The 23,985-nt window shown below is 60.0% G+C and overlaps 1 protein-coding gene across 1 annotated transcript in view; it reads right to left on the bottom strand.

Annotated features, from left to right (window-relative positions):
* Positions 1 to 1,773: 1,773 nt before the first annotated feature.
* Positions 1,774 to 23,985, bottom strand: part of LOC148135134 (uncharacterized) — a 790,442-nt gene continuing 768,230 nt past the window's right edge. Inside the window, exon 5 of the mRNA XM_087985300.1 lies at positions 1,774 to 1,913. Within this exon, the coding sequence (XP_087841426.1) occupies positions 1,903 to 1,913 (11 nt within the window). The 3' untranslated portion in view covers positions 1,774 to 1,902. The remainder of the gene's footprint in view (positions 1,914 to 23,985) is intronic.

Below are 23,985 nucleotides of genomic sequence, written 5' to 3' on the forward strand. Positions count from 1 at the left end.
GAACGTTCTGTCCCCGACATTCTATAACTGTCATTTCCCGGAACGTTCTGTCCCCGACATTCTATAACTCTCATTCCCCGGAACGTTCTGTCCCTGACATTCTATAACTGACATTCCCCGGAACGTTCTGTCCCCGGCATTCTATAACTGACATTCCCCGGAACGTTCTGTCCCTGACATTCTATAACTGACATTCCCCGGAACGTTCTGTCCACGGCATTCTATAACTGACATTCCCCGGAACGTTCTGTCCCTGACATTCTATAACTGACATTCCCCAGAACGTTCTGTCCACGGCATTCTATAACTGACATTCCCCGGAACGTTCTGTCCCTGACATTCTATAACTGACATTCACCGGAACGTTCTGTCCCTGACATTCTATAACTGTCATTCCCCGGAACGTTCTGTCCCCGGCATTCTATAACTGACATTCCCCGGAACGTTCTGTCCCCAACATTCTATAACTGACATTCCCCGGAACGTTCTGTCCCTGACATTCTATAACTGTCATTCCCCGGAACGTTCTGTCCCTGACATTCTATAACTGACATTCACCGGAACGTTCTGTCCCTGACATTCTATAACTGACACTCCCCGGAAAGTTCTGTCCCCGGCATTCTATAACTGACATTCCCCGGAACGTTCTGTCCCCGGCATTCTATAACTGACATTCCCCGGAACGTTCTGTCCCTGACATTCTATAACTGACATTCCCCGGAACGTTCTGTCCCTGACATTGTTTGTGAACAGCCGGACGTCAGTGAATTGAACAAACGATAAGATCCCGAGGGAAGAGATCACGTTCCAGGGAGAAGGAGACACTGTTCCGAAGGCCCCTCAGGCAGTTAAAGGGGGGAATACGTTTTCCCTGCGTTTACATTTCTCCACGACACAGGATCGACCACAATTTAGACCAAAATACAGACATTCCCAAATTCCGTTTGTCTTCAGGAAACTGGGAGAGAATCCTTCAAGACAGCAACGTTCCCACCCTCCGTATTAGGAACTGGGAAGGAGTGAGCTGTGTCTGCTCTCGAGTGATCGAGTGTGTGGGAATGTTCTAGAAACCATCTGTCCTTATGGATGTGTCACTGTGTGTTTGGGGAGGGAGGGTTTCTTGTGGTTTATATCACATTTTTGTTAGTAATTCAGATCTTCCCATTTGTTATTCCAGCTCCATTTATTTTAATAAGTCCCTGAATACAGGGACACATTTGAAAATCTCACTGGGTCCCCGATCAAACGGGTCCCTTTGCCTCCAGGCTGATGGATAATGGGTTTGTTTTCCTTCCTCACAGTTAACGTAGTGACCATCTACGTCCTGCTTTATAAAGATTGTGGATTATCTCCATGTGTCAGACGTTACCTGGGGGCCATGGCAGCGGCGGATCTCCTGGTCATTATCCTCGACCTGATCCTGAGACACATTCCCATTGTTTATCGGGAACAGTTTTATTTCCTGAAGGACTCCGTCCCCGTGTGTAATATCCACGCTGTCCTGCTTTATGCAGCCACTGACTGCTCTGTCTGGTTCACCGTCACTTTCACCTTTGATCGGTTTGTGGCCATTTGTTGCCAGAAGCTGAAAAGTAAATATTGCAGTGAGAAGACGGCGGCTGTGGTTCTGGGAGCAGTGACTGTGCTGAGCTGTTTAAAGAACATTTCCTGGTATTTTATGTTCACGGCTCGATATTGGCTGGGGAACGCCACCTGGTTTTGTGATGTAACAGACGCTGTTTATTACTCCATTGTCTGGGTCACAGTCGAGTTCCTCCACCACATTCTAACCCCGTGTGTCCCATTTCTCCTGATTCTGCTGCTCAATGTTCTCACCGTCAGACACATTGTAGTGACCAGCAGAGCCCGCAGGAGACTCCGCACTCACACCAATGGGGACGCTCAGTCTGACACTGAAATGAGAAACCGAAAAAAATCCATCATTTTTCTGTTTCTGATCTCGGCCAATTTCATCCTGTTATGGTCAATGTTAATGCTGTATTCTATATGGTTACGGATGTGGGATTTTGGGTATCGGTCTGTGTATCTCCATCTCTTTGTGCGGGAATTGGGCTTCATGCTGCAGCTCCTCAGTTGCTGCACAAACACCGCGATTTATGCCGTGACCCAGACTAAGTTCAGGCAGCAGCTGAAGAATGTGCTGAAATATCCCTTCACCCAGATCCATCCATCCATCAAATTCCTTCATTAATCAATCCATCCGGGATTTTCTCATTTCAGTTCAGTGTTTCAGCGATGGAGCAGCCTGTCGCTATGGTAACAGACTGAGGGTAGCGCTGGGTTGTCCATCCTTATCCCACAGAGGGGTTGCAGGAAAGCATTTCAATGTTTCTCACAACTCAGGGGCCATTGAGAAAAGGCACCATCCCACTGACTGTATCCATCATTTCCAATTTGTAAACTATAAAAATATTGATTAAAGCGTGCCGAGCAGCAGAGCGACCGATGTTGTTGTGTGTCTTTGTGTTGCAGAAGCTGAGCTGGAGAGACACAGACTCAGCCCCAATCCTGGTGCTCAGGGAAGGGGAGGGCACCGCGCCCTGAGCTCAGGAGCTGGGTTTAACTCCCTCTGACACCCCCCCCACTCCAACCTGGCCTCCCCATTTCCTCTCCCCCACTCTCCCTCCTCAATTCTCTCCCTCTCTTTCTCTTTCTGCCCACTGTCTCTTTCTCACCACCTCTCCCTTTCACTCTCTCTCGTCCCCTCTCAGACACCCCCCCAACCCCGGTTTCTCCACCTGCCTCCACTATTCTTTCTGCCTCACTCTCCCCCCTCTCTCACTCTCCCCCCTCTCTCTCTCACACCCCAACATGAGTTTATCCACCTGCCTCCACTCTTCTCTCTCCCCCTCACCCTCACTCTCTCTCTCTCCTGCCGTCTCTCTCTCCCTCCTGCAATGTCGTCTCTACCCCGTTTTCCCCACCTCCCACTTCCGACATCTCTTTATCATGTCACCCACACGCAGCCTCACCACCAACCCCCCAATCTCTGGGTCAGAGTGAGAGGGAAGGACCAGGGAGACAGAGTGTGTCTGAGACAGAGGAAGGGCAGGACAGGAGGGAGAGAGATTCATTCAGAGAGAAACGGAGGGAGGTGGGGAGAGAGAGAGACCAAGGTTGGGGGTTCGGGAGTGAGAGAAGATGGAGAGAGAGCGAAGGAGCAGGGAGAGACAGAGGGAGAGAGAGAGGGAAGGGAAAGATAAGTTGAGGGAGGGAGAGAGAGAAATAGGGGAGGACATAATGAGAGAGGGGACAGAGAGAGGGGGCAAAGAGAAGGGGGACAGAGAGGGGGGACTGAGAGGGGGGAAATAGAGTGGGTCAGAGTGAGGGCGACACTGAGAGGGGGACAAAGAGAAGGGGAGATAGAGGGGATCAGAGAGAGGGGGTCAGAGAGAGAGGGGGACAGAGAGAGAGGGGGACAGAGAGAGAGGGGACAGAGAGAGAGAGGGGACAGAGAGTGGGGCCGAGAGAGAGGGACAGAGAGAAGGGGACAGAGAGAGAGGGGGACAGAGAGAGAGGGGGACAGAGAGAGGGGGACAGAGAGAGAGGGGGCAGAGAGAGCGGGACAGAGGGGGGGTAGAGAGAGGGGGACAGAGAGAGAGGGGGACAGGGAGAGAGCGGGCAGAGAGAGGGGGACAGAGAGGGGGGACAAAGAGAGGGGGACAGAGAGAGAGGGGGACAGAGAGAGAGAGGGGGACAGAGAAAGAGGTGACAGAGAGAGAGGGGACAGAGAGAGAGGGACAGAGAGACAGGGGACAGAGAGAGGGGTCAGAGAGAGGGGGACAGAGAAAGGGGACAGAGAGAGGGGGACAGAGAGAGAGGGGGACAGAGAGTGAGGGGGAAAGAGAGAGGGGGGGATAGAGAGACGGGAACAGAGAGAGGGGTGACAGAGAGTGGGGTAGATAGAGGGGTTCAAAGAGAGGGGGAACAGAGGGGGGACATAGAGAGGGGGTGACAGTGAGGGGGTACAGACAGAGGCGGGTGGGAGCGAGAGTGGGTCAGAGAGAGGGCGACAGAGAGAGGGGGCAGAAAGAGGGCGACAGAGAGAGGGGGAGAGAGAGAAAGGGGAACAGAGAGAGGGCGGGACAGAGAGTGGGGGAGATAGAGGGGGACAGAGAGAGAGGGACAGAGAGAGAGGGAGACAGAGAGAGAGGCACAGAGAGAGAGGGACACAGAGAGGGGCAGAGAGAGAGGGCAGAGAGATATTTGGGCAGAGAGAGGGGGACAGAGAGAGGGGGCAGAGAGAGCGGGACAGAGAGGGGGGAAGAGAGAGGTGGGTGGGAGGGAGAGGGGGCAGAGAGAGGGGGACAGAGGGAGGGGGACAGAGTGGGGGAGAGAGAGTTGGTCAGAGAGAGGGGCACAGAGAGTGGTGGGATGGAGAGAGTGGGGGACAGAGAGAGAGAGGGGACAGAGAGAGAGGGGGACAAGGGTGGCAGAGAGCGGGGGAGAGAGAGGGGACAGAAAGAGAGGGGGCAGAGAGAGAGGGGGCAGAGAGAGAGGGAGGTACAGGGAGAGAGGCGGGTGGGAGAGTGGGTCAGCGAGAGGCGGGTGGGAGAGAGAGGGGGACAGAGAGAGAGGGGGACAGAAAGAGGGGGAGGTAGAGGGGATCAAGAGAGAGGGCGACAGAGAGGGGGGAAACAGAGAGAGCGGGACAAAGAGAGATGGGGACAGAGAGAGAGGGGGACAGAAAGAGGGGGAGGTAGAGGGGATCAAGAGAGAGGGCGACAGAGAGATGGGGTACAGAGAGTGGGGGAGGTAGAGGGGGTCAGAGAAAGATGGGGAACAGAAAGAGGGGGAGCTGGAGGGAGTCAGAGGGAGGGGGACAGAGAGAGCGGCACAGAGAGTGGGGGAGATAGAGGGGGAGACAGAGAGGGGGCAGAGAGCGGGGACAGAGAGAGGGGGACAGAGAGAGGGGGACAGATAGAGAGGTGGGTGGGAGAGAGAAGGGGACAGAGGGGGGGACAGAGAGAGGGTGACAGAGAGAGGGGTCAGAGAGAGGGTAACAGAGAGAGGGAAATAGAGAGTGGGGGAGATAGAGGGGGTCAGAGAGATGGGGACAGAAAGAGAGGGACACTGAGAGAGAGGGGGCAGAGAGAGGGCGACAGAGAGAGGGGGACAGAGAGAGAGGGACAGAGAGAGGGAGGGTCAGAGGGAGGGGGACAGAGAGAGGTGCACAGAGAGTGGGGAAGATAGAGGGGGACAGAGAGAGAGGGGGCAGAGAGAGAGCGGGACAGGGAGAGAGGGGCAGAGAGAGATGGGACAGAGAGAGGGTGACAGAGTGAGGGGGGCAGAGAGAGAGAGGGACAGAGAGAGTGGGACAGAGAGAGACGGGGACAGAGCGAGGGCGGAAAAAGGGAGCCGGGTGGGAGGGAGATGGGGCAGAGAGAGGTTGACAGAGAGAGGGGCACAGAGAGTGGGGGAGATAGAGGGGGATACAGAGAGAGGGGACAGAGAGAGGGGGACACAGAGAAGGGGACAGAGAGAGGGGACAGAGAGAGGGGGACAGAGAGGGGGGGAGATAGAGGGGGAGACAAAGAGAGGGGACAGAGAGAGGGGGACAGAGAGAGGGGGACAGAGAGGGGGGCAGACAGAAATGGGACAGAGAGAGGGGGACAGAGAGAGAGGCGATTGGGAGAGAGAGGGGTCAGAGAGAGGCGGGTGGGAGAGAGAGGGGGACAGAGAGGGGGGAACAGATTGAAGGGGACAGAGAGAGAGGGGGACTGAGCGAGAGGGGGAAAAAGAGGGGGGATAGAGACAGGCGGGTGGGAGAGAGGGGCAGAGAGAGGGGGACAGAGAGAGGGCGACAGACCGAGCGGTTCAGAGAGCGGGAGAGAGAGAGAGGCGGGTGGATGAGAGAGGGGGTCAGAGAGATGGCGACAGAGAGAGTGGGACAGAGAGTGGGGTAGATAGCGGGGGTCAGAGAGAGGGAACAGAGAGAGAGGGGACAGAGAGAGAGGGCGACAGAGAGAGGGGTATAGAGAGAGGGGGACAGAGAGAGGGGGACAGAGAGAGGGGCAGCGAGCGAGGGACAGAGAGAGACGGGGTCAGAGAAAGGGCGACAAAGAGAGGGGAACAGAAAGAAGGGGACAAAGAGAGGGGGACAGAGAGCGTGGAGCAGAGAGCGGGGAGAGAGAGAGACGGGTGGGAGATAGAGGGGGTCAGAGAGAGGGCGACAGAGAGAGGGGAACAGAGAGTGGGGGAGATAGAGGGGGTCAGAGAGATTGGGACAGAGAGAGAGGGGGACAAAGGGAGGGCGGCAGAGAGGGGAGGACAGAGAGAGGGGGACAGAGAGAGAGGGACAGAGAGATAGGCAGTCAGAGAGAGGGGGAAAGAGAGAGGGGGAGATAGAGGGAGTCAGAGGGAGGGGGACAGAGACAGGGGCACAGAGAGTGGGGGAGATAGAGGGGGTCAGAGAGAGGGGGACAGAAAGAGGGGAGGCAGAGTGGGTTAGACAGAGGGGGCAGAGAGAGGGGCACAGGGAGTGGGGGAGATAGAGGGGGACAGAGAGAGGGGACAGAGAGAGAGGGGCAGAGTGAGCGGGGCAGAGTGAGCGGAGCAGAGAGAGGGGGGACAGAGAGAGGGGGGCAGAGAGAGAGGGGGAAAGAGAGAGAGGTGGTGGGAGGGAGATGGGAGCAGAGAGAGGGCGACAGAGTGAGGAGCACAGAGAGTGGGGGAGATAGAGGTGGTCAGAGAGAGGGGTACAGAAAGTGGGCGGGTGGAGAGAGTGGGGGACAGAGAGAGAGGGGACAGAGAGAGAAAGGTGGACAGGGAGAGGGGCAGAGAGAGAGGGTGCAGAGAGAGGGCAACAGAGAAGGGGGCAGAGAGCGAGGGGGCAGCGAGAGGGCGACAGAGAGGGGGGCAGAAAGCGGGGTAGAGAGAGAAGGGCCAGAGAGAGGGGGACAGACAGAGGGGGACAGGGAGAGGGGGCAGAGAGAAAGGGGGACAGAGAGAGGGGGACCGAGTGAGGCGGGTGGGAGAGAGAGGGGGACAGAGAGAGGGGGAACAGAGAGAGCGGGACAGAGAGAGGGGGGATTGAGAGAGAGAGGGACTGAGAGAGAGAGGGACAAAGAGGGGTGATAGAGAGAGGCGGGTGGGAGAGAGAGTGGGCAGAGAGAGGGGGACAGAGAAAGGGCGACAGACAGAGGGGGTCCTAGAGCGGGGGAGCGAGAGAGGCGGGTGGGAGAGAGAGGGGGTCAGAGAGATGGCGACAGAGAGAGTGGGACAGAGAGTGGGGAGATAGCGGGGGTCAGAGAGAGGGGTACAGTGAGAGAGGGGGCCAGAGAGAGAGGGGGTCAGTGAGAGGGGGACAGAGAGAGGGGGAGATACAAGGGGTCAGAGAGAGGGGGACAGAAAGAGGGGAGGTAGATTGGGTCAGAGAGAGGGGCACAGAGAATGGGGGAGATAGAGTGAGACAGAGAGAGAGGGGACAGAGAGGGGGGGGGCAGAGAGTGAGCGGGACAGAAAGAGAGGGGCAGAGAGAGATGGGGCAGAGAGAGGAGGACAGAGTGAGGGGCAGAGAGAGAGGGGGACAGAGAGAGAGGGACAGAGAGAGAGGGACAGAGAGAGAGGGGAAAGAGAGAGGCGGGTGGGAGGGAGACGGGGCAGAGAGAGGGTGACAGAGAGAGGGGCACAGAGAGTGGGGGAGATGGAGGGGGTCAGAGAGAGGGGGACAGAGAGAGAGGGAGATAGAGGAGGACAGACAGAGGGGTACAGAGTGGGGGAGAGTGCGAGGGGGTCAGAGAGAGGGTCACAGAGAATGGGGGGATGTAAAGAGAGTGGGGGAAAGAGACAGAGGGGGTCAGAGAGAGGCGGGTGGGAGAGAGAGGGGGACAAAGAGAGGGGGAACAGAGAGAGGCAGGTGGGAGAGAGATGGGGCAGAGAGAGGAGGACAGAGGGAGGGCGACACACAGAGGCGGGAGATAGAGACGGGTGGGAGAGAGAGGGGGTCAGAGAGATGGCGACAGAGAGAGTGGGACAGAGAGTGGGGAGATAGCGGGGGTCAGACAGAGGGGTACAGTGAGAGAGGGGGACAGAGAGAGAGGGGGACAGAGAGAAAGGGGGACAGAGAGAAAGGGGACAGAGAGAGGAGGACAGAGAGAGAGGGAAAGAGGGAGGGCGACAGAGAGAGAGGGACAGAGGGAGAGGGTCAGAGAGAGGGCGAAAAAGAGAGGGGAACAGAGAGAGAGGGCGACAGAGAGAGGGGGACAGCGAGAGGGGGCAGAGAGAAAGGGGGACAAAGAGAGAGGAGGACAGAGAGAGAGAGAGACGGGCAGAGAGAGATGGGGGCAGGGAGAGGAGGGCAGAGAGATGGGGGCAGAGAGAGGGGGACAGAGTGAGGGGGAAGAGAGAGAGGGGGGCAGAGAGAGGGGGTAGAGAGAAAGGGGGACAAAGAGAGAGGAGGACAGAGAGAGGGGGAAAGAGAGAGGTGGGTGGGAGGGAGATGGGGCAGAGAGAGGGTGACAGAGAAAGGGACACAGAGAGTGGGGGAGATAGAGGGGGTCAGAGAGAGGAGGACAGAGAGAGGGGGAGATAGAGGAGGACAGAGAGAGGGGTACAGAGTGGGGGAGAGAGCGAGGGGGTCAGAGAGAGGGGCACAGAGAGTGGGTGGATGGAGAGAGTGGGAGAAAGAGAGAGAGGGGTCAGAGAGAGGCGGGTGGGAAAGAGAGGGGGACAGAGAGAGGGGGACAGAGAGTGGGTGGATGGAGAGAGTGGGGGAAAGAGAGAGAGGGGTCAGAGAGAGGCGGGTGGGAAAGAGAGGGGGACAGAGAGAGGGGGACAGAGAGAGAGGAACAGAGAGAGAGGGGTCAGAGAAAGGGCAATAAAGAGAGTGGAACAGAAAGAGGGGAACAGAGAGAGCGGGACAGAGAGAGTGGTGGACAGAGAGAGTGGGGACAGAGAGAGGGGGGGACAGAGAGGCGGGATAGAGAGAGGCGGGTTGGAGAGAGAGGGCGACAGAGAGAGGGGGCAGAGAGCGGGGAGAGAGAGAGGCGGGTGTGAGAGAAAGGGCGACAGAGAGGGGGCAAAGAGTGGGGAGAGAGAGAGGCGGGTGGGAGAGAGAGGATGTCAGAGAGAGGGGGACAGAGAGGGGGGACAGAGAGAGAGGTGGGTGTGAGAGAGACCGTGTCAGAGAGAGGCAGGTGAGAGAGAGAGGGGGACAGAGAGACGGGGAACAGAGAGAGCAGGACAGAGAGAGAGAGGGGGACAGACAGAGAGGGGGACAAAGGGGGGGGATTAAGAGAGGCGGGTAGGAGAGAGAGGGGGACAGAGAGAGGGGGACAGAGAGAGTGGGACAGAGAGTGGGGAGATAGCGGGGGTCAGAGAGAGGGGTACAGTGAGAGAGGGGGCCAGAGAGAGAGGGGGTCAGTGAGAGGGGGACAGAGAGAGGGGGAGATACAGGGGGTCAGAGAGAGGGGGACAGAAAGAGGGGAGGTAGATTGGGTCAGAGAGAGGGGCACAGAGAATGGGGGAGATAGAGTGAGACAGAGAGAGAGGGGACAGAGAGGGGGGGACAGAGAGTGAGCGGGACAGAAAGAGAGGGGCAGAGAGAGATAGGGCAGAGAGAGGAGGACAGAGTGAGGGGCAGAGAGAGAGGGGGACAGAGAGAGAGGGACAGAGAGAGAGGGGAAAGAGAGAGGCGGGTGGGAGGGAGACGGGGCAGAGAGAGGGTGACAGAGAGAGGGGCACAGAGAGTGGGGGAGATGGAGGGGGTCAGAGAGAGGGGTACAGAGAGAGAGGGAGATAGAGGAGGACAGACAGAGGGGTACAGAGTGGGGGAGAGCGCGAGGGGGTCAGAGAGAGGGTCACAGAAAATGGGGGGATGTAAAGAGAGTGGGGGAAAGAGACAGAGGGGGTCAGAGAGAGGCGGGTGGGAGAGAGAGGGGGACAAAGAGAGGGGGAACAGAGAGAGGCAGGTGGGAGAGAGATGGGGCAGAGAGAGGAGGACAGAGGGAGGGCGACACACAGAGGCGGGAGATAGAGACGGGTGGGAGAGAGAGGGGGTCAGAGAGATGGCGACAGAGAGAGTGGGACAGAGAGTGGGGAGATAGCGGGGGTCAGACAGAGGGGTACAGTGAGAGAGGGGGACAGAGAGAGAGGGGGACAGAGAGAAAGGGGGACAGAGAGAAAGGGGACAGAGAGAGGAGGACAGAGAGAGAGGGAAAGAGGGAGGGCGACAGAGAGAGAGGGACAGAGGGAGAGGGTCAGAGAGAGGGCGAAAAAGAGAGGGGAACAGAGAGAGAGGGCGACAGAGAGAGGGGGACAGCAAGAGGGGGCAGAGAGAAAGGGGGACAAAGAGAGAGGAGGACAGAGAGAGAGAGAGACGGGCAGAGAGAGATGGGGGCAGGGAGAGGAGGGCAGAGAGATGGGGGCAGAGAGAGGGGGACAGAGTGAGGGGGAAGAGAGAGAGGGGGGCAGAGAGAGGGGGTAGAGAGAAAGGGGGACAAAGAGAGAGGAGGACAGAGAGAGGGGGAAAGAGAGAGGTGGGTGGGAGGGAGATGGGGCAGAGAGAGGATGACAGAGAAAGGGACACAGAGAGTGGGGGAGATAGAGGGGGTCAGAGAGAGGAGGACAGAGAGAGGGGGAGATAGAGGAGGACAGAGAGAGGGGTACAGAGTGGGGGAGAGAGCGAGGGGATCAGAGAGAGGGGGACAGAGTGAGGGGGCAGAGAGAGAGGAGGACAGAGAGAGGGGGAAAGAGAGAGGTGGGTGGGAGGGAGATGGGGCAGAGAGAGGGTGACAGAGAAAGGGACACAGAGAGTGGGGGAGATAGAGGGGGTCAGAGAGAGGAGGACAGAGAGAGGGGGAGATAGAGGAGGACAGAGAGAGGGGTACAAAGTGGGGGAGAGAGCGAGGGGGTCAGAGAGAGGGGCACAGAGAGTGGGTGGATGGAGAGAGTGGGGGAAAGAGAGAGAGGGGTCAGAGAGAGGCGGGTGGGAAAGAGAGGGGGACAGAGAGAGGGGGACAGAGAGTGGGTGGATGGAGAGAGTGGGGGAAAGAGAGAGAGGGGTCAGAGAGAGGCGGGTGGGAAAGAGAGGGGGACAGAGAGAGGGGGACAGAGAGAGAGGGACAGAGAGAGAGGGGTCAGAGAAAGGGCAATAAAGAGAGTGGAACAGAAAGAGGGGAACAGAGAGAGCGGGACAGAGAGAGTGGTGGACAGAGAGAGTGGGGACAGAGAGAGGGGGGACAGAGAGGCGGGATAGAGAGAGGCGGGTTGGAGAGAGAGGGCGACAGAGAGAGGGGGCAGAGAGCGGGGAGAGAGAGAGGCGGGTGTGAGAGAAAGGGCGACAGAGAGAGGGGGCAACGAGTGGGGAGAGAGAGAGGCGGGTGGGAGAGAGAGGATGTCAGAGAGAGGGGGACAGAGAGGGGGGACAGAGAGAGAGGTGGGTGTGAGAGAGACCGTGTCAGAGAGAGGCAGGTGAGAGAGAGAGGGGGACAGAGAGACGGGGAACAGAGAGAGCAGGACAGAGAGAGAGAGGGGGACAGACAGAGAGGGGGACAAAGGGGGGGGATTAAGAGAGGCGGGTACGAGAGAGAGGGGGACAGAGAGAGGGGGCAGATAGAGGGGGAGTTAGTGGGGACAGAGAGAGGGGATAGAGAATGGGGACAGAGAGAGGGGGCACAGAGCGGGGAGAGAGAGAGAGGCGGGTGGTAGATAGAGGGGTTCAGAGAGAGGGACACAGAGAGTAGGGGGATGGAGAGAGTGGGGACAGAGAGAGAGAGGGGTACAGAGAGAGAGGGGGTTAGAGAGTGGGGGGCAGAGAGAGAGGATCAGAGAGCGGGCGACAGAGAAGGGGGACAGAGAGAGGGGGCAGAGAGCGGGGAGAGAGAGAGGCGGGTGGGAGATCGAGGGGGTCAGAGAGAGGGGCGCAGAGAGTAGGGGGATGGAGAGAGTGGGGACACAGAGAGAGAGGGGTACAGAGCGAGAGGGGATTAGAGGGGGGGGCAGAGAGAGAGGATCAGAGCGAGGGCGACAGAGAGGGGGGTTAGAGAGAAGGGGCAAAGAGAGAGGGGACAGAGAGAGGGGGTGATAGAGGGGATCAGACAGAGGGGGACAGAGAGTGGGGGTGATAGAGGGGATCAGACAGAGGGGGACAGAAAGAGGGGGAGGTAGAGGGGATCAGAGAGAGATATACAGAGAGAGGGGCACAGAGAGTGGGGGAAATAGAGGGAGTCAGAGAGATGGGGACAGAAAGAGGGGGAGCTGGAGGGGGGTCAGAGGGAGGGGGACAGAGACAGCGGCACAGACAGTGGAGATAGAGGGGGTCAGAGAGAGAGGGGACAGAGAGAGAGGGACAGAGAGAGAGGGGGACACGGCGAGAGGGGCAGAGAGAGATGGGGCAGAGAGAGAGATGGCGGCAGAGAGCGAGGGGGCAGAGAGAGGGCGACAGAGAGAGAGGCGGGTGGGAGAGAGAGGGGGACAGAGAGAGGGGGACAGAGAGAGGGGGAACAAAGAGAGTGGGACATAGAGAGGGGGGACAGACAAAGAGGGGGTCAGAGAGAGGGGGGTCAGAGAGAGGGGGGGACAGAGAGAGGGGGGGACAGAGAGAAAGGGGGAACAAAGAGGGAGGATAGAGAGAGGCAGTTGGGAGAGTGGGGGACAGAGAGAGGGGGACAGAGAGAGGGGGACAGAGAGAGAGGGGGCCAGAGAGAGAGGGGGCAGAGAGAGGGGGACAGAGAGAGGGGGACAGAGAGAGGGGGACAGAGAGAGAGGGGGCAGAGAGAGGGGGGCAGAGAGAGGGGGACAGAGAGAGGGGGACAGAGAGAGAGGGGGCAGAGAGAGGGGGACAGACAGAGGTGGACAGAGAGAGAGGGGGTCAGAGAGAGAGGGAACAGAGAGAGAGAGTGGGCAGAGAGAGGGGGACAGAGAGAGGGGGACAGAGAGAGAGGGGGCAGAGAGAGGGGGACAGAGAGAGGAAGACAGACAGAGGGGGACAGAGAGAGAGTCGCGTGGGAGAGAGAGTGGGTCAGAGAGAGGTGTGTGGGAGAGAGAGCGGGTCAGAGAGGGGGGGAACAGAGAGAGCGGGACAGAGAGAGAGGGGGACAGAGAGAGAGGGGGACAGAGAGAGGGGGACAGAGAGAGAGGGGTCAGAGAGAGAAGGAAAGAGAGAGGGGGTCAGAGAGAGAGGGGGACAGAGAGAGACGGGGACAGAGAGAGAGGGGGACAGAGAGAGGGGGACAGAGAGAGAAGGAAAGAGAGAGGGGGTCAGAGAGAGAGGGGGACAGAGAGAGAGGGGGACAGAGAGAGAGGGGGACAGAGAGAGGGGGACAGAGAGAGAGAGGGGTCAGAGAGAGAGCGGAACAGAGAGAGGGGAACAGAGAGAGGGGAACAGAGAGAGCGGGACAGAGAGAGCGGGACAGAGAGAGGGGAACAGAGAGAGCGGGACAGAGAGAGAGGTGGACAGAGAGAGAGAGGGACAGATAGAGAGGGGGACAGAGAGAGAGGGGGACAGAGGCGGGATTGAGAGATCCGGGTTGGAGAACGAGGGTGACAGAGAGAGGGGGCAGAGAGCGGGGAGATAGAGAGGCGGGTGTGAGAGAGAGGAGGTCAGAGCGATGGCGACAGAGAGAGTGGGACAGAGAGTGGGGGTGATAGCGGGGGTCAGAGAGAGGGGGACAGAGAGAGAGGGGGACAAAGAGGGGAATAGAGAGAGGCGGGTGGGAGAGAGAGGGGTTCAGATAGATGGCGACATAGAGAGGGCGACAGAGAGAGGGGGACAGCGAGAGAAGGACAGAGGGAGGGGGTCAGAGAGATAGGGGGACACAGAGAGAGGGGGACAGAGAGAGAGGGGTCAGAGAGAGGGCGACAAAGAGAGTGGAACAGAGAGAGGGGAACAGAGAGAGGGGAACAGAGAGGGCGGGACAGAGAGAGGGGAACAGAGAGAGCGGGACAGAGAGAGAGATAGACAGAGAGAGAGGGACAGAGAGAGAGGGGAAAAGAGAGGCGGGATAGAGAGAGGCGAGTTGGAGAGAGAGGGCGACAGAGAGAGGGGGCAGAGAGCGTGGAGAGAAAGAGGCGGGTGTGAGAGAGAGGGCGACAGAGAGAGGGGGCAAAGAGCGGGGAGAGAGAGAGGTGGGTGGGAGAGAGAGGGTGTCAGAGAGAGAGGGGGACAGAGAGGGGTGACAGAGAGAGAGAGGTGGGTGTGAGAGAGAGCGTGTCAGAGAAGGCAGGTGAGAGAGAGAGAGACGGGGACAGAGAGACGGGGAACAGAGAGAGCAGGACAGAGAGAGGGGGGACAGAGAGAACGGGACAGAGAGAGGGGGAGATAGTGGGGGACAGAGAGAGGGGGATAGAGAGAGGGGGAGGTAGTGGGCGACAGAGAGAGGGGGATAGAGAGTGGGGATAGAGAGAGAGGGCAGAGAGCGAGGCGAGAGAGAGAGGTGGGTGGGAGATAGAGGGGGTCAGAGAGAGGGGCACAGAGAGTAGGGGAATGGAGAGAGTGGGGACACAGAGAGAGAGGGTACAGAGAGAGAGGGGGTTAGAGAGGGGGGCAGAGAGAGAGGATCAGAGAGAGGGCGACAGAGAAGGGGGAAAGAGAGAGGGGGCAAAGAGAGAGGGGGACAGAGAGAGGGGGAAAGAGAGAGGGGGACAGATAGTGGGGGAGATAGAGGGGATCAGACAGAGGGGGACAGAAAGAGGGGAAGGTAGAGGGGATCAGAGAGAGAGAGCGACAGAGAGAGGGGCGCACAGAGTGGGGGAGATAGAGGGGTCAGAGAGAGGGGGACAGAAAGAGGGGGAGCTGGAGGGGGTCAGAGGAAGAGGGACAGAGAGAGCGGCACAGAGAGTGGGGGACATAGAGGGGGACAGAGAGAGAGGGGGACAGAGAGAGAGGGGACAGAGAGAGAGGGGGACAGAGAGAGAGGGGGACAGAGAGAGAGGGGCAGAGAGAGGGGGGACAGAGAGAGGGAGAGAGAGGGACAGAGAGAGGGGCACAGAGAGTGGCGGAGATAGAGGGGGTCAGAGGGAGGGGGACAGAAAGAGGGGGAGGTAGAGTGGGTCAGAGAGAGGGGAACAGAGAGGGAGCACAGAGACTGGGGGACATAGAGGGGGACAGAGAGAGAGGGGACAGAGAGAGAGGGGGACAGAGAGAGAGGGGCAGAGAGAGGGGGTGGGGCAGAGAGGAGAGAGAGAGGGACAGAGAGAGGGTGACAGAGAGTGGGGGAGATAGAGGGGGTCAGAGGGAGGGGGACAGAAAGAGGGGGAGGTAGAGTGGGTCAGAGAGAGGGGGACAGAGAGGGGGACAGTGAGAGAGGGGACAGAGAGAGAGGGGGACAGAGAGAGAGGGGGACAGAGAGAGAGAGGGGCAGAGAGAGATGGGGCAGAGAGAGGGGGACAGAGAGGGGGGACAGAGTGAGGGGGCAGAGAGAGAGTGGGACAGAGAGAGGCGGACAGAGAGAGGGGGACAGAGAGAGGGGGAAAGAGAGAGGCGGGTGGGAGGGAAATGGGGGCAGAGAGAGGGCGATAGAGTGAGGGGGGCAGAGAGAGAGGGGGGGAGATAGGGGGGTCAGAGAGAGGGGGACAGAGAGAGGGTGGAAAGAGAGAGGTGGGTGGGAGGTAGAGGGGGTCAGAGAGAGGGGGACAGAGAGAGGGGGAGATAGAGAGGGACAGAGAGAGGGGAACAGAGAGAGGGGGGACAGACAGAGGGGGGACAGAGAGAGTGTGGACAGAGAGAGAGGGGACAAAGAGTGGGGAGATAGAGGGGGATAGAGAGAGAGGGGGCAGAGAGAGGGCGACAGAGAGAGGGGGACAGAGAGATGGGGGACAGAGAGTGGGGGGGGCAGAGAGAGCGGGGACAGAGAGACGGTGTCAGAGACGGGGCAGAGAGTGGGCGACAGAGAGGGGGGACAGAGAGAGGGGACAGAAGGAGGGTGAATAGAGAGAAGGGTACAGAGGGAGGGGACAGAGAGCGGGGGAGAGAGAGGGGCAGACAGAGGGGACAGAGAGAGGAGAACAGAGGGAGGGGGACAGAGAGATGGTGACAGAGAGGGGGCAGGGAGAGGGCGACAGAGAGAGTGGGACAGAGAAAGGGGGACAGAGAGAGGGGGTAAGAGAGGGGGTACAGAGAGAGGGGGGCAGAGAGAGAGGGGACAGAGAGAGGGGGAGAGAGAGGGACACAGAGAGAGGGGGGCAGAAAGAGGACGACAGAGAAGGGGGGAAATAGCGGGGGTCCGAGAGAGGGGGACAGAGAGAGAGAGGGACACAGAGAGAGAGGAGGCAGAGAGAGGGCGACAGAGAGAGAGGGGGACAGAAAGAGAGGGGGCAGAGAGAGGGCAACAGAGAGAGGGGGGCAGAGAGTGGGGGAGGTAGAGGGGGACAGAGAGAGGGGGACAGAGAGATGGGGTCAGAGAGAGGGCGACAGAGAGAGGGGACAGAGATAGGGGGACAGAGATAGGGGGACAGAGAGAGGCTGACAGAGAGAGAGGGGACAGAGAGACAGTGAACAGAGAGTGGGGGAGAAGAGGGGGTCAGAGAGAGGGGGAACAGGGGGGGGCAGAGAGGGTGACAGAGAAGGGGGTCAGAGAGAGGGTGACAGAGAGAGAGGGGGACAGAAAGAGAGGGGGCAGAGAGAGGGCAACAGAGAGAGGGGGGGCAGAGAGTGGGGGAGGTAGAGGGGGACAGAGAGAGGGGGACAGAGAGATGGGGTCAGAGAGAGGGCGACAGAGAGAGGGGACAGAGATAGGGGGACAAAGATAGGGGGACAGAGAGAGGCTGACAGAGAGAGAGGGGAGAGAGAGACAGTGAACAGAGAGTGGGGGAGATAGAGGGGGTCAGAGAGAAGGGGAACAGAGGGGGGGCAGAGAGAGGGTGACAGAGAGGGGGGCAGAGAGAGTGGGAGACAGTGAGGGGGTACAGGCAGAGGCGGGTGGGAGCGAGGGGGGTCAGAGAGAGGGCAACAGAGAGAGAGGGGCAGAAAGAGGATGACAGAGAGAGGGGGACAGAGAGAGATGGAGACAGAATGAGGGGGGCAGAGAGCGAGGTTGACAGAGAGAGAGGGGGACAGAGAGAATGGAACAGAGAGAGGGGGGACAGAGCGAGAGGGGGACAGAGAGAGGGGGGACAGAGAGCGGGACACAGAGAGGCGGGCAGAAAGAGATGGGGGCAGAGAGAGGGGGACAGAATGAGTGGGGCAGAGAGTGGGTACAGAGAGAGGGGTACAGATTGGGGGAGAGAGGGGGACAGAGGGGGGAGACTGAGAGGGGGGGCAGAGAGGGGAGACAGAGAGATGGGGACAGAGAGAGGGGGCAGAAAGAGGGGTGCACAGATAGAGGGGGACAGAGGGAGAGGGAACAGAAAGACGGTGACAGAGAGGGGGCAGAGAGAGGGGGGAAAGAGAGAGGGGAGACAGAGAGAGGGGGCAGACAGGGGGGACGGGGGACAGAGAGAGGGTGGCAGACAAAGTGGGGACAGAGGGGGCAGAGAGAGGAGGGACAGAGAGATGGGGACAGAGGGAGGCGGACAGAGAGATGGGGACAGAGAGAGGGGGACAGAAAGGGGGACAGAGAGGGGGACAAAGGGAGGGGGGCAGAGATAGTGGGGAAAGAGAGAGGGGGGACAGAGAGAGGGGTCAGAGAGAGGGGGCAGAGGGGGTAACAAAGAGAGAGGGAACAGAGAGAATGGGTGACAGAGAGAGACAGAGAGAGAGAGACAGAGAGGGGGACAGAGAGAGGGGAACTGAGAGAGGGGGACAGAGAGGGGGTGACAGACAGAGGGGCGGGACAGAGAGAGGGGGAGATAGAGGGTGTCAAAAAGAGGGGGACAGAGAGAGAGGGGACAGAGAGAGAGGGCACAGAGAATGGGGGAGATAGAGGGGGCAGAGAGAGGGGACAGAGAGAGGGGACAGAGAGAGGGGGACAGGGAGAGGGAGGACAGAGAGAGAGAGGGGCTACAGAGAGAGAGGGGGGCAGAGATAGAGCGGGACAGAGAGAGGGGGGCAGAGAGAGGGCGACAGAGAGAGGGGGCAGAGAGAGGGTGACAGTGAGAGGGTGACAGAGAGAGAGGAGGGCGGAGAGAGGGGGGCAGAGAGAGGACGACAGAGAGAGAGGGGGACAGCGAGAGAGGGGGAGAGAGAGACAGGGGGGCAGAGAGACAGGGGGACAGAGAGAGAGGGGGACAGAGAGAGGGGGACAGAGCGAGGGACAGAGAGAGAGGGGACAGAGAGAGGGTGGGCAGAGAGAAGGGAGACAGAGACAGAGGGGGACAGAGAGAGGGGAGAGAGAGGGGGTCGGAGAGGGGGGACAGAGAGAGGGGTAGAGCGAGAGGGGCGACAGAGAGAGGGGTGGGCAGAGAGAGGGCACAGCGAGAGGAGGGACAGAGGGAGGGGGACAGAGAGAGGGGGACAGAGGGAGAGGGGACAGAGGGAGAGGGGGACAGAGAGGGCGGGGTCAGAGGGAGGGGGACAGAGAGACGGTGACAGAGAGGGGGTAGAGAGAGGGGGGACAGTGGGAGGGGGACAGAGAGACGGTGACAGAGAGTGGGCAGAGAGACAGTGACAGAGAGGGGGCAGAGAGAGGGGGGACAGAGAGAGGGCGACAGAGGGAGGGGGACAGAGAGATAGTGACAGAGAGGGGGCAGAGAGAGGGGGGACAGAGGGAGGGGGACAGAGAGAGGGTTGGGCAGAGAGAGGCAGGACAGAAAGGGGACAGAGAAAGGGGGACAGAGGGAGTGGGCAGAGAGACGGCGACAGGCAGGGGGCAGAGAGAGGGGGTTCAGAGAGAGGGGGACAGAGGGAGGGGGATAGAGAGACGGTGACAGAGAGGGGGCAGAGTGAGGGGGGACAGAGGGAGGTTGGACAGAGAGAGGGGTGGGCAGAGAGAGGCAGGACAGAAAGGGGGACAGAGAGAGGAGACAGAGGGAGGGGGGACAGAGAGACGGTGACAGAGACGGGGGATAAAGAGAGGGGGAACAGAGAGAGGGGGACAGAGAGAGGGGGACAGAGAGACGGTGACAGAGAGGGAGGACAGAGAGTGGGGGAACAGGGGATGGGAACAGAGAGTGGGGGGGACAGAGAGACGGTGACAGAGACGGCGGACAAAGAGAGGGGGGACAGAGAGAGGGGGACAGAGAGAGGGGGACAGAGAGGGGGGCAGAGAGGGGTGGACAGAGAGAGGGGGGACAGAGATAGGGGGCAGAGGGGGTAAAAGAGAGAGAGGGAACAGAGAGAATGGGGGGCAGAGAGAGACAGAGAGAGAGAGACAGAGAGGGGGGACAGAGAGAGGGGGAACTGAGAGAGGGGGGACAGAGAGGGGGTGACAGAGAGAGGGGCGGGACAGAGAGAGAAGGGGGGTGATAGAGGGTGTTAAAGAGAGGGTGACAGAGAGAGAGGGGACAGAGAGAGAGGGCACAGAGAATGGGGGAGATAGAGGGGGGCAGACAGAGAGGGGGGACAGAGAGAGGGTAGAGCGAGAGGAGCGACAGAGACAGGGGTGGGTAGAGAGAGGGGGGGGGACAGAGAGACGGTGACAGAGACGGCGGACAAAGAGAGGGGGGACAGAGAGAGGGGGACAGAGAGAGGGGGACAGAGAGGGGGGCAGAGAGGGGTGGACAGAGAGAGGGGGGACAGAGATAGGGGGCAGAGGGGGTAAAAGAGAGAGAGGGAACAGAGAGAATGGGGGGCAGAGAGAGACAGAGAGAGAGAGACAGAGAGGGGGGACAGAGAGAGGGGGAACTGAGAGAGGGGGGACAGAGAGGGGGTGACAGAGAGAGGGGCGGGACAGAGAGAGAAGGGGGGTGATAGAGGGTGTTAAAGAGAGGGTGACAGAGAGAGAGGGGACAGAGAGAGAGGGCACAGAGAATGGGGGAGATAGAGGGGGGCAGACAGAGAGGGGGGACAGAGAGAGGGTAGAGCGAGAGGAGCGACAGAGACAGGGGTGGGTAGAGAGAGGGGAAAGCGAGGGGGGGGAACAGAGATAGAGCGGGACAGAGAGAGGGGACAGAGGGAGAGTGGACAGAGGGAGAGGGAGACAGAGGGAGGGGGACAGAGGGAGGGGGACAGAGGGAGGGGGGGCAGAGAGAGTGAGAGAGAAGGGGGTCAGAGAGAGGGTGACAGAGAGAGATGGGGACAGAAAGAGAGGGGGCAGAGAGAGGGCAACAGAGAGAGGGGGGGCAGAGAGTGGGGGAGGTAGAGGGGGACAGAGAGAGGGGGACAGAGAGATGGGGTCAGAGAGAGGGCGACAGAGAGAGGGGACAGAGATAGGGGGACAAAGATAGGGGGACAGAGAGAGGCTGACAGAGAGAGAGGGGACAGAGAGACAGTGAACAGAGAGTGGGGGAGATAGAGGGGGTCAGAGAGAAGGGGAACAGAGGGGGGGCAGAGAGAGGGTAACAGAGAGGGGGGCAGAGAGAGTGGGGGACAGTGAGGGGGTACAGGCAGAGGCGGGTGGGAGCGGGGGGGTCAGAGAGAGGGCAACAGAGAGAGAGGGGCAGAAAGAGGATGACAGAGAGAGGGGGACAGAGAGAGATGGAGACAGAATGAGGGGGGCAGAGAGCGAGGTTGACAGAGAGAGAGGGGGACAGAGAGAATGGAACAGAGAGAGGGGGGACAGAGAGAGAGGGGGACAGAGAGAGGGGGGACAGAGAGCGGGACACAGAGAGGCGGGCAGAAAGAGATGGGGGCAGAGAGAGGGGGACAGAATGAGTGGGGCAGAGAGTGGGTACAGAGAGAGGGGTACAGATTGGGGGAGAGAGGGGGACAGAGGGGGGAGACTGAGAGGGGGGGCAGAGAGGGGAGACAGAGAGATGGGGACAGAGAGAGGGGGCAGAAAGAGGGGTGCACAGATAGAGGGGGACAGAGGGAGAGGGAACAGAAAGACGGTGACAGAGAGGGGGCAGAGAGAGGGGGGAAAGAGAGAGGGGAGACAGAGAGAGGGGGCAGACAGGGGGGACGGGGGACAGAGAGAGGGTGGCAGACAAAGTGGGGACAGAGGGGGCAGAGAGAGGAGGGACAGAGAGATGGGGACAGAGGGAGGCGGACAGAGAGATGGGGACAGAGAGAGGGGGACAGAAAGGGGGACAGAGAGGGGGACAAGGGAGGGGGCAGAGATAGTGGGGAAAGAGAGAGGGGGGACAGAGAGAGGGGTCAGAGAGAGGGGGCAGAGGGGGTAACAAAGAGAGAGGGAACAGAGAGAATAGGTGACAGAGAGAGACAGAGAGAGAGAGAGACAGAGAGGGGGACAGAGAGAGGGGAACTGAGAGAGGGGGACAGAGAGGGGGTGACAGACAGAGGGGCGGGACAGAGAGAGGGGGAGATAGAGGGTGTCAAAAAGAGGGGGACAGAGAGAGAGGGGACAGAGAGAGAGGGCACAGAGAATGGGGGAGATAGAGGGGGCAGAGAGAGGGGACAGAGAGAGGGGACAGAGAGAGGGGGACAGGGAGAGGGAGGACAGAGAGAGAGAGGGGCTACAGAGAGAGAGGGGGGCAGAGATAGAGCGGGACAGAGAGAGGGGGGCAGAGAGAGGGCGACAGAGAGAGGGGGCAGAGAGAGGGTGACAGTGAGAGGGTGACAGAGAGAGAGGGGGCGGAGAGAGGGGGGCAGAGAGAGGACGACAGAGAGAGAGGGGGACAGCGAGAGAGGGGGAGAGAGAGACAGGGGGGCAGAGAGACAGGGGGACAGAGAGAGAGGGGGACAGAGAGAGGGGGACAGAGCGAGGGGCAGAGAGAGAGGGGACAGAGAGAGGGTGGGCAGAGAGAAGGGAGACAGAGACAGAGGAGGACAGAGAGAGGGGAGAGAGAGGGGGTCGGAGAGGGGGACAGAGAGAGGGGTAGAGCGAGAGGGGCGACAGAGAGAGGGGTGGGCAGAGAGAGGGCACAGCGAGAGGAGGGACAGAGGGAGGGGGACAGAGAGAGGGGGACAGAGGGAGAGGGGACAGAGGGAGAGGGGGACAGAGAGGGCGGGGTCAGAGGGAGGGGGACAGAGAGACGGTGACAGAGAGGGGGTAGAGAGAGGGGGGGACAGTGGGAGGGGGACAGAGAGACGGTGACAGAGAGGGGGCAGAGAGACAGTGACAGAGAGGGGGCAGAGAGAGGGGGGACAGAGAGAGGGCGACAGAGGGAGGGGGACAGAGAGATAGTGACAGAGAGGGGGCAGAGAGAGGGGGGACAGAGGGAGGGGGACAGAGAGAGGGTTGGGCAGAGAGAGGCAGGACAGAAAGGGGACAGAGAAAGGGGGACAGAGGGAGTGGGCAGAGAGACGGCGGACAGGCAGGGGGCAGAGAGAGGGGGTTCAGAGAGAGGGGGACAGAGGGAGGGGGATAGAGAGACGGTGACAGAGAAGGGGCAGAGTGAGGGGGGACAGAGGGAGGTTGGACAGAGAGAGGGGTGGGCAGAGAGAGGCAGGACAGAAAGGGGGACAGAGAGAGGAGACAGAGGGAGGGGGGACAGAGAGACGGTGACAGAGACGGGGGACAAAGAGAGGGGGAACAGAGAGAGGGGGACAGAGAGAGGGGGACAGAGAGACGGTGACAGAGAGGGAGGACAGAGAGTGGGGGAACAGGGGGTGGGAACAGAGAGTGGGGGGGACAGAGAGACGGTGACAGAGACGGCGGACAAAGAGAGGGGGGACAGAGAGAGGGGGACAGAGAGAGGGGGACAGAGAGGGGGGCAGAGAGGGGCGGACAGAGAGAGGGGGGACAGAGATAGGGGACAGAGGGGGTAAAAGAGAGAGAGGGAACAGAGAGAATGGGGGGCAGAGAGAGACAGAGAGAGAGAGACAGAGAGGGGGGACAGAGAGAGGGGGAACTGAGAGAGGGGGGACAGAGAGGGGGTGACAGAGAGAGGGGCGGGACAGAGAGAGAAGGGGGGTGATAGAGGGTGTTAAAGAGAGGGGGACAGAGAGAGAGGGGACAGAGAGAGAGGGCACAGAGAATGGGGGAGATAGAGGGGGGCAGACAGAGAGGGGGGACAGAGAGAGGGTAGAGCGAGAGGAGCGACAGAGACAGGGGTGGGTAGAGAGAGGGGAAAGCGAGGGGGGGAACAGAGATAGAGCGGGACAGAGAGAGGGGACAGAGGGAGAGTGGACAGAGGGAGAGGGAGACAGAGGGAGGGGGACAGAGGGAGGGGGACAGAGGGAGGGGGGCAGAGAGAGTGAGACAGAAGGGCGTCAGAGAGAGGGTGACAGAGAGAGAGGGGGACAGAAAGAGAGGGGGCAGAGAGAGGGCAACAGAGAGAGGGGGGGCAGAGAGTGGGGGAGGTAGAGGGGGACAGAGAGAGGGGGACAGAGAGATGGGGTCAGAGAGAGGGCGACAGAGAGAGGGGACAGAGATAGGGGGACAAAGATAGGGGGACAGAGAGAGGCTGACAGAGAGAGAGGGGACAGAGAGACAGTGAACAGAGAGTGGGGGAGATAGAGGGGGTCAGAGAGAAGGGGAACAGAGGGGGGGCAGAGAGAGGGTGACAGAGAGGGGGGCAGAGAGAGTGGGGGACAGTGAGGGGGTACAGGCAGAGGCGGGTGGGAGCGGGGGGTCAGAGAGAGGGCAACAGAGAGAGAGGGGCAGAAAGAGGATGACAGAGAGAGGGGGACAGAGAGAGATGGAGACAGAATGAGGGGGGCAGAGAGCGAGGTTGACAGAGAGAGAGGGGGACAGAGAGAATGGAACAGAGAGAGGGGGGACAGAGAGAGAGGGGGACAGAGAGAGGGGGGACAGAGAGCGGGACACAGAGAGGCGGGCAGAAAGAGATGGGGGCAGAGAGAGGGGGACAGAATGAGTGGGGCAGAGAGTGGGTACAGAGAGAGGGGTACAGATTGGGGGAGAGAGGGGGACAGAGGGGGAGACTGAGAGGGGGGGCAGAGAGGGGAGACAGAGAGATGGGGACAGAGAGAGGGGGCAGAAAGAGGGGTGCACAGATAGAGGGGGACAGAGGGAGAGGGAACAGAAAGACGGTGACAGAGAGGGGGCAGAGAGAGGGGGGAAAGAGAGAGGGGAGACAGAGAGAGGGGGCAGACAGGGGGGACGGGGGACAGAGAGAGGGTGGCAG

This window comes from Chiloscyllium plagiosum, unplaced genomic scaffold, assembly GCF_037043375.1.
Source record: "Chiloscyllium plagiosum isolate Xiang-an unplaced genomic scaffold, Cpla_swu_hap1 HiC_scaffold_51, whole genome shotgun sequence".
Lineage (NCBI taxonomy): Eukaryota > Metazoa > Chordata > Chondrichthyes > Orectolobiformes > Hemiscylliidae > Chiloscyllium > Chiloscyllium plagiosum.